Source organism: Acanthaster planci, linkage group LG17 (assembly GCF_054643075.1).
Source record: "Acanthaster planci isolate LZ-2023a linkage group LG17, COTS_SCS, whole genome shotgun sequence".
Lineage (NCBI taxonomy): Eukaryota > Metazoa > Echinodermata > Asteroidea > Valvatida > Acanthasteridae > Acanthaster > Acanthaster planci.
Genome location: NC_141793.1, coordinates 6577220 through 6590792, shown reverse-complemented (window position 1 = coordinate 6590792; position 13573 = coordinate 6577220). Strand labels below are relative to the sequence as shown.

The 13573-nt window shown below is 40.4% G+C and overlaps 1 protein-coding gene across 3 annotated transcripts in view; it reads right to left on the bottom strand.

Moving 5' to 3' along the window:
• Positions 1-13573, bottom strand: part of capn7 (calpain 7) — a 40703-nt gene that overhangs the window by 23471 nt on the left and 3659 nt on the right. Inside the window, exons 1-7 of one of the 3 annotated variants that reach the window (XM_022253619.2) lie at positions 11247-11623; positions 7533-7638; positions 7047-7213; positions 5476-5543; positions 2102-2398; positions 1863-1952; positions 1247-1373 (exon numbers count right to left, since the gene is read on the bottom strand). In XM_022253619.2, the coding sequence (XP_022109311.1) occupies positions 1247-1373; positions 1863-1952; positions 2102-2398; positions 5476-5543; positions 7047-7213; positions 7533-7638; positions 11247-11450 (1059 nt within the window). In that variant the 5' untranslated portion in view covers positions 11451-11623. Of the gene's footprint in view, positions 1-1246; positions 1374-1862; positions 1953-2101; positions 2399-5475; positions 5544-7046; positions 7214-7532; positions 7639-11246; positions 11624-13573 lie in introns of those variants that run through there. The other 2 variants (XM_022253620.2, XM_022253621.2) reach the window with 2 other exon arrangements.

The window sequence follows — 13573 nt, the reverse complement described above, 5'->3', positions numbered from 1 at the left end:
TTCGACTGTTGTTTCACTACTTCAAAGCCTGTTTGGTTTTTATGCAAATAAGTGTTTCCATATCAATGAGCAAACATGTGATGTCACATTGTCAATGTAACATTGTCAATGTCATATTGTTTATGCACAAAAATTACTGCTTTTTTGTAGACTTTGCTGAAGTCAATTTTCTTTCCTTTGATTCATTGTTGTTTATAATAGCGGGATCTCAATACGACGCTTTTAGCGTCGATCTGCGCACTTCTGCATTTGAAAACAAGGTTGTATGTGTCAGCTTCAATTTTTAATACGATCAGACGATTGAAAGTAAGGAGTTAAGACACAAACTACATAAAGGTATGTTAAATTCAGACTTTTCAGGCAGCAAATGTTTGTGGAAGAGTCTTTCAGGATGACTCGACACGTAAAATCAAAGAAATATAACGGCAATTTACCACGAACTAATGTACCTGCGATGGTCGTGTATCTTGTGCAGTGGGCGTGCTTTAAACTGAAGTGGTATCACACTTATGAACCGGATACTGCATGTACTGTGTCGACTCTGCAGGCGCGCGCGACAAAGTTCAACACAGAGAGCCTCGGTTTCAATGCGAATATGCGCAGACGGCACTAATGTGAAATCCCTCTATATCTTTCTAAGGAACGTTTTCACTACGGAAATTCTTGGTTCACTATTTGAACAGAAAAACCTATGCACTGAACGATGTCTTCCCTGGATGACATCACAGCAATAGTGCCCTCAGTTGACCAGGAGAGCATGAATAAATCAAGTGTTTACAGAAGTGTATTTTTCGATGCATTTAATGCAACAGGATTGTCAAAGCGTATTCATACATTGAAGAAAAGTACACAAATACAGACAAATTCTATTCATTGCAGCTACAGTTGAAATTGGGTAGTGCAGCGCAAAAGAATGGAGACTGGGTGTATGTTGGTTCAGGCTTATACCTTTCACACGCATAATAGTGCGCTTGACATATTTATTTCGGTACTCTAACTAAGAGTAAAAATCTTGATGGAAAACTCTGGCATTGACCAGCAATTCAATTTGTAGGTAGAGTTTGTGGGGCCACATTTCTTACCCATAGCTAGCCTACTGCCCAATTGGCATCTCAATGTAACTCAGCCTAGTGGAAACAAATGGGACATTAGTCAAGTTAAGGTCCTAAATTCATTCAAAGTACAGCAAATTAAGTACACCATTTCAGCAGATTTTGATTAACTGAATGTAAGAAATGGAACATGCCTGTTTTATGCTGAAGGCTGAAATGGCAAAGATCATCTGTGGGTCTGAACAGAATTCTGAAGGCCGTCGAAAATTTGCAAGTCTGGATTTCTGCTTAGTTGCCAAGGCAAGCTGACCACATTTATCTCTAAAAAAGAAAGAATAACAGACACAAGTGCTAGCATTCATTGTTTGCCCTTAAGGAAATGAATTTGCATAATAATGCATAATTTGTCACCATTCATCCCTCACTTATATTTCCACAAGAGTGTATTATAGCTTAGTTCTCAATTTGTCACTTCACACATAATGCAATGAGTTGTTGCAACAGTCTGCTGATGTTGCAATGGGTGCTGTGCATGCATACAATCTTATGAAATAAACCAGCATTTTTTGTATTAACTGAAGGCATGAGAAATTGTCAAATTGTAATCTTCAATGGGCAAACACCTTTAAGCTGCTTGACCAATTGTTAGCTATATTAGGAACAGTGTTACCAATCCCCTTTCTCCTTTTTGAGAATATTACATAAGAAACACAAAATCTTCAAAATTATTGAGCTCTCTATTAAAATTCTAAGCTGTCCATCAAGTGATTCTAGTGTATGATTCAAAGGAAAGCCTTAGACAAAACTTACGTGAAAGGAATAGAATATGCAAACTTTTCTTTCAAGTCAGCTTGCGATATGTACGGAAGGAACTCACGGCCATTGATAAATGAGGTTGTCCTATAAAAAGAAATAAAACCTGATCACAGTGCTTGAGGGTACAACTGCCTTTTCAAACATAACTGAAAAATACCATTATTATTCAAAGCAGCTCTCGTATCAGTAATGTTCCAACACTGCAATATTCCATGTCTAAAGAGGTTTATTACCTCAGTACAGCAATCTCTTCTGGTGTATATGACCCTCCTCCAACCCCTCCTTTTCCTGCCTTGCTTGGTCCACCATCCCCTCCCAAGGCAGGTAATCTACCACTGTTAGACCCTGCATTGTTGCTGCCTGCAGCTGACCCACTTCCACTGTGGGTATTCCTCTTGGCTGGCTTGGGTGAGGCACGGGGTGATGGATGGGGTGAGGGTTGTGGTGAGAGGGAAGGGAGGTCAGGCAAGGTGGATGGAGGTTCTGGAAGATGTAGCACTGGCTCATTCTTCTTTTTCAGTTGCTCTGCCCTGCAGAAAAATAAGACAATGTTTGTGTGAAAAGGCCAATAGAGTAAATTAAAGTCTCCCAGTGAAGAAATGATGACAATGTTAAAATCCAATATCCTGACATTTTCTGACATTAGGGGCATTACTTTGTGTGTGAATTAATAAGGGAATAAATATATAAGCTTAGCAAGTCACTAACATACTTTTAAGACCAGCTCTGGAGAATGGATGCGACTTATGTCCCGCTTGGGCATTATCAGCATTCGTTCTCCTGAGCAAGGTCTTAAACGTCACTATAAGACTGGCCAAGCACAGAGTTACTCCCATTCATAAATACCTTTTTATTCAGACAGTCAAATGCAGTCAACATCAGATAGATATTCAATGATTTTGTTCTAGAATGTTCCTTTCATTTTCCTGATCACCATCGTCCATTTTATGGTATATTCCTCTGGAAAGTTGTCCAATAGAATCCCCTTCAATGAACATGCCACACATGTTGCATGCACACAGACTGCCGACTAATCAAACCCGATTAAACTGTTTCGTATCCATGTGCCAGTGCATGATTTATTCAGCGGGCATCATCACTTCCCAGCAGGCATTATCAAATGTTAATACACGGTCACATGACGTGTTTTGGCCATAGAAGTACAAAAACTGTCCCAGGTATTTATGAATGCTGTTTAAGTCAGAGAGTCAAAACAAGTCCAAATATGATAAATTTCCAAGTATATTTGTTCGAGACTTTTACTTTTGTTTTCCAAAAGACCCCCGTCCATTTTATGGTATATTCCTTGTGGAGGTAGTCCAGAAGAATCTCCTTATAAGGACTTGGTGTGAGTGCGGCAAGTTCTGTGTGCTGCAGTGCACACAGACGCTTGACTAATACGAATGGATTAAACTGTCTTAAATCCAAGTGCCAGCGCGTTTTTACGCAGTGGGCATTATCAAATGTTAATACACAGTCACATTGTCTGTTGATGAATAGGGAGACTGTCTAAGGTATTTACAAACTGCAGTTGATACAAGCATACAGAGCTGCATTTTAGTCCTCTTTCTGACAATTCCAACGAGACATTTATGTAAAATTTACATTTCTGTATTGATTCTTAGCCTCCCGTCATACTGTTTTTCTGTCTCCCTACTCTGTTTTTGTAAACCTGGGGTATAATGCTACAGCTCATCTCCCACCTTAAATAGTAGAGGGATATGTCCCACCTGAACCTCTACGGACCAATGTCTAGGAAAACCATTTCTACAGCTTCAAGTAAATTCAAATAATTTCCTGCTAATAAGGAAATAGGTGACAAGAAAAGAAAATTTCTAGTCAGAGTGTAAACTTTTTAAAGTCAATTTATGGTTTACCGGTGAAAAACCGATACAGTTTAAGAGCTGAAGAAGTCATTTCCCCTGTCCTACAGATTTCCCATGTCCAACATACACTACTCACAAGAATTTAAGGAACAAGAGAACAGAATATTTTTGCCATGGTCTATATGGGCTACCATTAGAACAAGAGGCATTAAAGTTATGTGAAAATCATTCAATTGTTGTCAATTGGTTCTCAAACAATACTCAACAATGTGCAATTATGTGTGTCATGCGGGTCATTCTGTTCTCTTGTTCCTTTAATTCTTTTGAGCAGGGTATGTACAATTAACACAGGTATCATACTAGTAACATTTAATCTTGTGCCAAGCATGACCATCTTTTACTACCAAACTGTCATCCTATAAATTACCTGACACGGTCGAATCATCTGAAGTGAAAAAAAATCAAGCAGTGCAAAACAAATTGCAAACATGGATCAACCAGTACAACATGTTCCAGACAAAGATCAAGATGGCTGCCATCAATGCAACTGTCAGAACACCATGGTCAAAATACACATGAAGCAGGTTAAAAATCCTCCAGATTCTTACAGCACTGGGTAAGAGAGTCTCAGAGGTACAGGAAAATCTAACAGAAGTAAGAAAAACTGTGTCAAATCATGATCACGACATCGAAGATATGAAGGCCAGTTTGGAAACGACCGACGAACACATCCAAGAACATACCAGCCTTATTAACAATCATGCACATGGCGCTAAAAACTGATTGGAAAACTGGAAGATAAAGTCGATGACCTCTCCAACAGAAGTAGAAGAAATAATATAATTATCCATGGGATTCCGGAGGGATCTGAGGGAAACCAGTCCTGTGAAGAGCTCTTCTCCCATTTCCCTGCAGATGACAAGAAGCTCAAAGGAGGTGATGCCGTGAAGTGGAGCAGGCAAATCATACTGGACGCCAGCCAAACTCAGCGGGCACAAACACTCCCAGCCGACCCCGTCTCATTAATTGTCGACTGTTATGCTACGGGGATTGACAGTTCACCCTGAAGTAAGCATCAACATCTCTAAAGAATAAGGGCTCATCTTCATCTTATAACATCTTTATCTCAGATAATGTGGCCAACTTTGTCAGAATGACCAGAAAGCAATTGCTGGAAAGGCACCAGGCAAGCATCAGGCGAGATTGGGTGTGTTGCCGTTGCATATATTACCTTGACTGTTCAGGCAGCCATAGCCTACAAGCTACACATGCAACAGCACCTTCAAGTCATTCCACCTGGGGGAAGGCAACCCTAGCAGACAAACAACTATGGGCAATTCTCCATTTCCTCAGCTGAGTATCTGTCGTTTTTTATTTTTGGTAACAATTACAGTCACTGTGTGTATTTATAAGTTATTGGCCTTGCATAACATTCATATATATAATTCAACAGCTCATGTGACAGGTAAAACAGTAACAAATTCGGTACCCGTTGCTATGGTTATGGAATATGATCAATCTTCTAAAATAGGAACATAGCTAAATCCTACATTTTTTATTTCGCTTGGAAAAGGTGGTTACAAAATGTTACAAGCAGCATAATTTAATTCTAAATCAATATGCCTGATCGTACGTGATCTTACTAACAATAACTTCAATCCTGCTGTGGATGCTGCTACTATGGATGCAGTCTTCTTTGTCTTTCATCACAACAGAGAGGAACTGTGCCCCTTCATACAATACTGAGTGGGCTTTTAACGGATCAGAATGCATACACGTACCTGTCCAGTGCTTGCTTGGCTAGTCTATTAAGCTTTGTTCTCTGATCAGCAGATGAGCAAGATCTTCCCTGCAAGAAAATAGCACACAAAAGTCAAACATAACGTTCAAAATTCTTATGACCAAAAATGGGTCACTTGGGAGACATTCCCATAGGAATAGGAAATTTTTCAAACTTTACCGTCCCATAATTCAATATTCCCTAATCCGATCTTAACCAAACTTTGCATGTTTTCCTTTCAGACACCTAATCTATCATTTTTCAAAATGTGGACCATAAAAATTTTCCTCCTTTTGGTAGTTGGAGCATTAGGGAGACATTGAAATGTCTTCCTAATGACCGATGTCTCCCTAATGTTGAAAAATTTACCACAAAATGTCTCCCAAGTGACCTATTTGGAAATATTTACTTAAGTGTGAGCATGGTAACCTCAAAAAATTGACAAATGAGCATTTTTTCCCAAACACTTTTACTCTCATTTGCAATTACATTCTCAGATTTATTTGTTGTTCTTTAACTCCAACTTTTTCTTTATCTCCTTTATTTAAATAAATCATTACTTCCATCTAAACGGTGAGTTTGTATGGTCCATTAAATATTTCAATTATAAAAAAACGGGGAAGGGCAAAAATCATTGGAATCCACTACTGCTCAAACTTGACTTGTGCACAATTTGACAGCAACTTTGATCAGATACCATTTCAATGCTATGCAAGTAATTGGAATAATGAATGTTTATGAGTGTGATGGTTAGAATAATTGTAGGAGGTGAAAGATGAAAACAGTCTATTCTATGAGGTGAAGCTGAGTAGAAGAGCATTTCACCTGTCACTAAATGCAATTATCGTTACCACTTCATGAATGCAAAACAGTCATTTTTTGTTTTATACAACACCTGTATAAATTCTCATCATCTGATTTTCTGGGTATATAGCTGGATTAATTAACTGATTCAACTGCAAGTTGTCCAGTTGTGAATCTGTTAATTTTTGACAGGACATTCCCAGTTCATTTAATCATTTGGCCAAATTGATCAGTCTCCTTATGTTGACAGTATCAGCATTACCTACAAAACCAAGTTCTTATAATTATTTCATAGAATTGTGAACGGAGGGACTTGAGCACTGAGAAACTTGTGCCACAGGCAGCTGCATCAATCCGAAGGTGTTCGTTATCCATTTCTAACACACAGCTGTTAGGAAATTTTTCACTCTTCGTGGGCATCACATGCATTGTGCGGCAGCTGTGTGTTGGTACAAATAATTTAATGCCATGTGATAAACGATCCACCAATCAGATGACGGGTGTTGTATAAAATGTGATGATAAATGACTATTAATTCATAGCCATTGCACAGGAAAAGTACTAATTCCCAGGCAGAGTTGATAAAAACCAATGCAATTAAAGTTTTGTTTGAATTGAAACTTTCTTGATAGACTTGGCATGTATTTAATGTCTTATTATCCTTTCCACATTCCATCCCCACCTGCTACTATGGGTCTAAGATCTTGGGGTTTGGTGGTAGACATTGATTTCACAACAAGCAACACATGAGAGATACATGTACTCAACAGCTTCTATGCACATCTCAGCAGCATTCAGGTACAGCTCTGTGGCATCCTCTTGGTTACCCTGTTCATCTTCCTCAAATGCTTGTCTTAACAAAAAGTTGGCTCTCTCAGCAGCTATCTGATCATCAGACTTCACTGGGGTTGCCACTTGTCTGGAGTTCTGAGTGACTGAGAAATCAATTTATAAAGTGCAGAGACGGATTCAAAATCAATCTGAATTCTGCAAAATAAACTTGACAAGAAGACGTGTACATTCACAGGAAAAATCTACAGTGCGTATACATGTCATCCAAATTTGCATTATGTCTAGTTGATTAACTAAGTTGTTTTTAGTAAAAATTGAAAGCTTGTAAAAAGCAGATTTATTCCTCCAAACAATGGTGGATTCAATACTGTAAACCGGCCAGCTTTATGGTTGTTTTAATGAATTACTCGAGTTGGAATTGGCAGATTCAAGGTTCCCAAAGTTCCCAACTACATAACATACCAATCTGATGAAGTTCCTTGACACGCTTGGTGTACTCTGAATATCGCTCTGCGAGGTTGAGATTTGGAACAGCAAGGGATGCATTGTACATGGCTTGGATGGCTTCCTGAATCAAGGTAGAAGCATGGAAGCATGTTTACTTCAGTAAAAAATTTCAAATGTGGCTAAAAAAAGTTATACTTTGAATATTGTGCCTCTGAGAATAAACAAACAATGCAACATGGAGACAAAAGACAAAAACACCACCTAAAACCTCTTTCTACTATCTTTGAAATGCCATGCAATTTATGACAACTCAAGCATTAAGAAAAAGCCTCTTTAAAGATCAAACATAAATTAGATCTGAAACTTGGATGGGCGAAAATTGAAAACTTTGACATTGAACATTGAAGAACTATGTTTGACACTAAAGGTGGCTTTGTTTTGTTCTCCATGTTTTCTGCACTCAAGGTCTTAGTGTACGGCACTGACAAGTTATTTGTGTACACAGCAAGTGCGAACCCCACACCATTCATACTTTTGGATCATTTTAAAGACTAATTTACATGTATTTCCTTGTTTTCTCAATTTAATATTTATCATTTGTCAGTATTTTACATTTAACGACAATGAAGTTTGGGTTAAAGAGCACCTCTAAGGAGAATATCTTTTCCTAGACTTTATTTGTTCAAATAAATGTGGAAGCATCAAATCAAACGCAGTGTCATTTGTTTCCAGAGCTCAACAGGGCTTTTTTTCTATTCATGCCAAGATGCGAATTCTGATTGCAGATTGCATCATTCAGAGAAAACAGAAAAAAAACAAGGGGAACCCTCACCCTTTGTTCGCAGTGGATAAACCCTTGTGCTTGCCAAACAATGGCGACATGCATTGCTGCAGGACACTTCCCTTCAAATGTCCCCTCCCATGCTTACATTATGTACATGTACATCACTGCCTACGGTGTCATGTATGTGAAGTCCCATTTTCAATGAAAATAGTCACTATGTCATAATGAGCACCGAGAATGACACCTATTCGCCTTTAAATCATATTCTTTGGAGTCACATCATACATTGGCAATGCATGACCCTTGTGAGTAAAACAATAGGGGTGAATTATTGCAGCACATTATGAATGGAACTTTGAAGATAATTCAATGAAGACCAAAATTGCACAAATACATGTAAAAGGTAAAATAAGGGAACTGTGCTTTTGGTGCTAACATAAAATATACATGCACATCTTCTTCAGTAGGTGAAGATGAAGTCCATGTACTCTAGCTTTCTGTGTACTCTATAACTGAAATGATCTCATAGACAACGGGCCTTTCCATGGCTTTTCCAACTATGGGTGTCAGAACACTGGCCTTAATCAAGACTAAGGCAAAGGCACTCCAGCAACCAACCAAAGACCACTGGCCTGAATCTAGACTAAGGCTATGGCACTCGAGTAACCAACCAATTAGACCACTGGCTTGAGTCTAGTTTATGGCTAAGGCACTCCAGCAATCAACCACAAACCACTGACCTGAATTTAGACTATGGCTACGGCACTCCAGCAACCAACCGCAGACCACTGGCCTGAATCTAGACTAAGGCCAAGGCACTCCAGCAAGTAACCACAGACCACTGGCCTGAATTTAGACTATGGCTACGGCACTCTAGCAACCAACCGCAGACCATTGGCCTGAATCTAGACTAAGGCCAAGGCACTCCAGCAAGTAACCACAGACCACTGACCTGAATTTAGACTATGGCTACGGCACTCCAGCAACCAACCGCAGACCACTGGCCTGAATCTAGACTAAGGCCAAGGCACTCCAGCAAGTAACCACAGACCACTGGCCTGAATTTAGACTATGGCTACGGCACTCCAGCAACCAACCGCAGACCACTGGCCTGAATCTAGACTAAGGCCAAGGCACTCCAGCAAGTAACCACAGACCACTGACCTGAATTTAGACTATGGCTACGGCACTCCAGCAACCAACCGCAGACCACTGGCCTGAATCTGGACTAAGGCCAAGGCACTCCAGCAAGCAACCAAAGACAACAGCTATCTTCCCTTCAGGTGGGTAAGGCTACAGGTATTGACAGCATGGGTGCTAGGTTACTAAAAGCTAGAGCTAGGCAGATTGCAACACCCTTTGAACAGATATTCTAAATCTTACCATCCACACTTATCCCACTTAACGGGAAGAAGGCTGTAGTTTTGCTTATTTTTAAAGAGGGTATGAAACAGATTGTAATAATTTTTGTACTATTTTTATGCTAAAGCAAAATGCACAGCTGCAAAATTTACTTTATTGGCCATGAAAAGCTTGCCAACAGCCCTGAGTTTTAAAATCAAATCAAGGAACACATCTTCCATCAAAACATTTAATTCAAAATATGAGCAATTTGCCATTCTTTGTCCAAGCTGAGCAATTAACCCCTTGACGACAGGAATTTCTTTTCGAAAGCAGACTCCAAGAATTCCAGCCTCGCTTGGCCATGAAGGCCACCTGCCAAACCGCAAATTCTCCGTTGGTGGCCCTGCATGCTCTGCACGCTTTGAATTACACGGTGAAAAGGCTGATTGTTCGGTAGCATGCGGCTCTACTCACGCTTCCACATTCCCGTTGCCTCTTTTCAAAGTGGGGACTATCGTGAAGCTGGTGATTATGATGCAAATCGGTCTTTTCATTTCTGGGCAACACACAAAGACCAATTACCATATATACAAGAGCCAGGGTCTGCCTTCTTTCACCGTGTTCACTCGAGCTTGGGTCGAGAATAATAGCTGAAAAGCAGGCTGAGGATCTCAATTATTACGGTGGGTCTTGCCGCTTCCCAGCGCGAAGGGGTTAAATTATCTCATCTTGTCAAAAATAGTTCTAGAACAAATAAACATGTTTAAAAGGTCTCCCTGCCAAGAAATTTTGATGAAAATTTGCATGTGTGTCGAATTCCTCACTGAGGTGGCAGTAGCTAGTAACATTGCCATGGCCATGACGGTACCGGTAGCCCTAGCGAGAATCCCCTTGGTATTAAGCAGGTAACTTAGGCCAAGACTAGACACCGAGCTACTGCTGTGACAATAGCATGGCAGCTGCACTAAACACTGAACTTACATAGTGTTGCACCACTGCCATTTGGAATGACAATGGCGCAGCATTCACTGTTGGCCTGAAGGGCTTGCTGTGCCGAATTCAATTTGCCAAGCCAAATCCTGTTAAAACTTAAAGCTTTGCTATGCACTGCAATGCCAAACTTTTAAAAATTGAATTATTTGAGTTCGGCACGGTAGTAGCGCAGCATATTCTTGCAGTCTGCGTGATGTCACTATGGACTTTTTAAGCACGGCAAAGGTATTCTTTGTGTTATTCAATAATGTACAGAAGTTCCCGGATGTCTGACTTATAGAATAGCCTTACGCTACCCCCAGAACTGTGCGGTCCTACGTCTACCCTGCTCTCACATTAGGAGTGGGGCGGACACAGGATCCCACAGTTCTGGGGGTATCTAGTAAGTATAGCCTTGGCCTGATGACCTAGGCCCTAACATTAACTTCTTTTCTTAACTTGAAAAAAAAATGCATGCTCATACTTATTCAGGCCCTAAGCCAACATGTTATTATTATTTGTGACTCCCCCACATGCCCCAAATTCTCAATTTTACAAATTTTATCAGTCATCTGCCTTCTAGGTTTTATAGTTTTGATAAATTGAACATCACGTTTTGATATACACACAGCGTAGTAGAATATGGCAGTTTGATACTGCCCTGCACGATCGCACTGTGTAGCTTTGGTGGCAAACTCAGCAGCATCACGAACCAACACATCTGAATGGGCACTACCGTAAGTACTCAACGAAGCTGACGAACTGGCTCGCGGTTCATCCGCGTCGCTCTGTCCGTTTTCTCCATAGTTTCTTGAAAAGTCTGACCAAAACATCTTGACAGAGGTTTTGAGCACTTGGTTTAATTGAATACAACTGACAGTGGATCACTTATTTTTAGCCCCGATGTTGGGAGGAAACAGCCCGAGGTCTAGCCCCGTCAGTCCACCCATTTCTGTTGGCTATACAGTGCGCACTGTTTGTGTACGTACGGCTGCAGCTCGGTACGGTACGCATATGCGTTAAGCTCAATGCATGAGCTGAGCACGAGATATATATGGTGGCCGAAGAGGAACATCGCCAATCTTCAATAGGACATCAATATTTGCGACCAAATTTACGACCAAATCTTCGGTCGCAAATAATTGCCGTCACTTTTTTCCCAGCAAGCCAGGTACAGTTGCTTGGCCATAGTACGGTGGCTCGTATTCGCCAATTCGTTGCGCATGACCCTTTTTCTTACGGGGCTATAACACAAACTATAGCGTTATAATGCCGTATTATGGCGTTATACCACGCTACTGTGTTAATATCGCCATACTTCAGTCCATAAAACGTACAATCATTTAGTTAAATCGAACAACAGAAGCAGTTAATCTAGATGGAAAGGCTACGAAGGCCATGCCAGACTACCTCTCCTACCTTTAGGTAAGTTTTAACTATGTCTTTGTTAACTGAAGCATGCCTTTATTAAAATATGTAATACTTTTTTAAAAGAAATTTTTGATTACCTGGTGTATTATGAAACGTTTTGCGTTAATATTCTTACATCAACCATCGCTTCCATCCCACCTCCTGCAGGGCCCCTCGTTAAAGGTACACTTCCTGAAATTCCCCTCGTCGTGTTTTGGATTGTTTAAACATCTTATTTCAATCATTTAGTTGAAAAGAAACTGTTCTTGAGAAAATGACGCAGTGATATCCATATTTGAATTTCCAGCCGTCATGTAATTTTGCATTTCGTGTAATTGGCCTGGTCAAACTTGTCTTTTTCAAAGTTATTCCCCGCTCATTAGTCTCGCTGGTGGCTCTATCGTTAATTTTCATACTTCAGCAACAATTCATGGAGTTGCGCTGAGTAAGCCCACACTACAACGACACCTGCGGCATCTTGGACTGTATCGTCGGAAGAATCAATCTGACTTTATAGCGGACATTGTAAGGTTCCTTCAAGAACAGCTTCAGCAATCTAGTCAGCTGCACGGCCACAGGTTTATGCATTGCAGATTACTTCAGGAGGGTTTCGTTGTAGGAGACATAGAGTACGGAGATTGTTACTCCGTCTTGATCCAGAGGGTGTTGCACTACGAAAAGGCTCCGGCTTGTACATTGCAGATGCATCGGGCGAGGACCGAATTTTATTTGGCACATAGACGCATATGACAAACTCAAGCTATACGAAGTGGGCATCAGTGAGTGTATTGATAGTTTCTCCCGAAAAATAATATGGTTGGAAGCAAACGCCACTACGAACAGTCCGTCAATTTATTAGTGGTTTTTTCATCAATCCCATCGAAACATATTGTGGCTGCCCAACTGTCGTTAAGACTGATCTTGGGACGGAGAATGGACATGTACTCAATTTCCAAAGATTCCTAAGGGTCCATTGGGATCGGCTTAGCGGTAGGCATAGCATCATTACTGGGGAGAGTACTGCTAACCAATGCATCGAGTGTGGAATCAGCTTAGGAAAGAATGCGCAGAGTTCTGGATGACTTTATTTCAATGCATAAAGGATGACAGTTACTTCTCGGGAGACAGTTTGGACAGAGAGCTAATTCGATTCACATTCTTGAGAATGATACATGCAGGTAGGCCTGCGTATAAACGACTGTCTTCATTTGAGGTTATCATGTAATACATAGGCCTATAGGATGGTTTACCAACATGATCATTATTGGTCAATCCATGTTTCGATGTAAATGTCAATCCAAGTCATTTCTCTTATGAATGTTAAAGAATTCGACAACTTTTCTTCGGCTCGAAAGATTCAAATGATTTGTTTATTCAAAGTTACTTCTACTTTACAGGATGATCTGGACAAAATGACGGAACTGTGGGATGGACACAGGATTAGGAACAATAAACAAGAGCATGTAGCAGATGGCTGACCCCTGACCATATTTGAACTTCCGCAGTTGTACAACACCATGGACTTCCTGGAACCAGTGGATCAGGA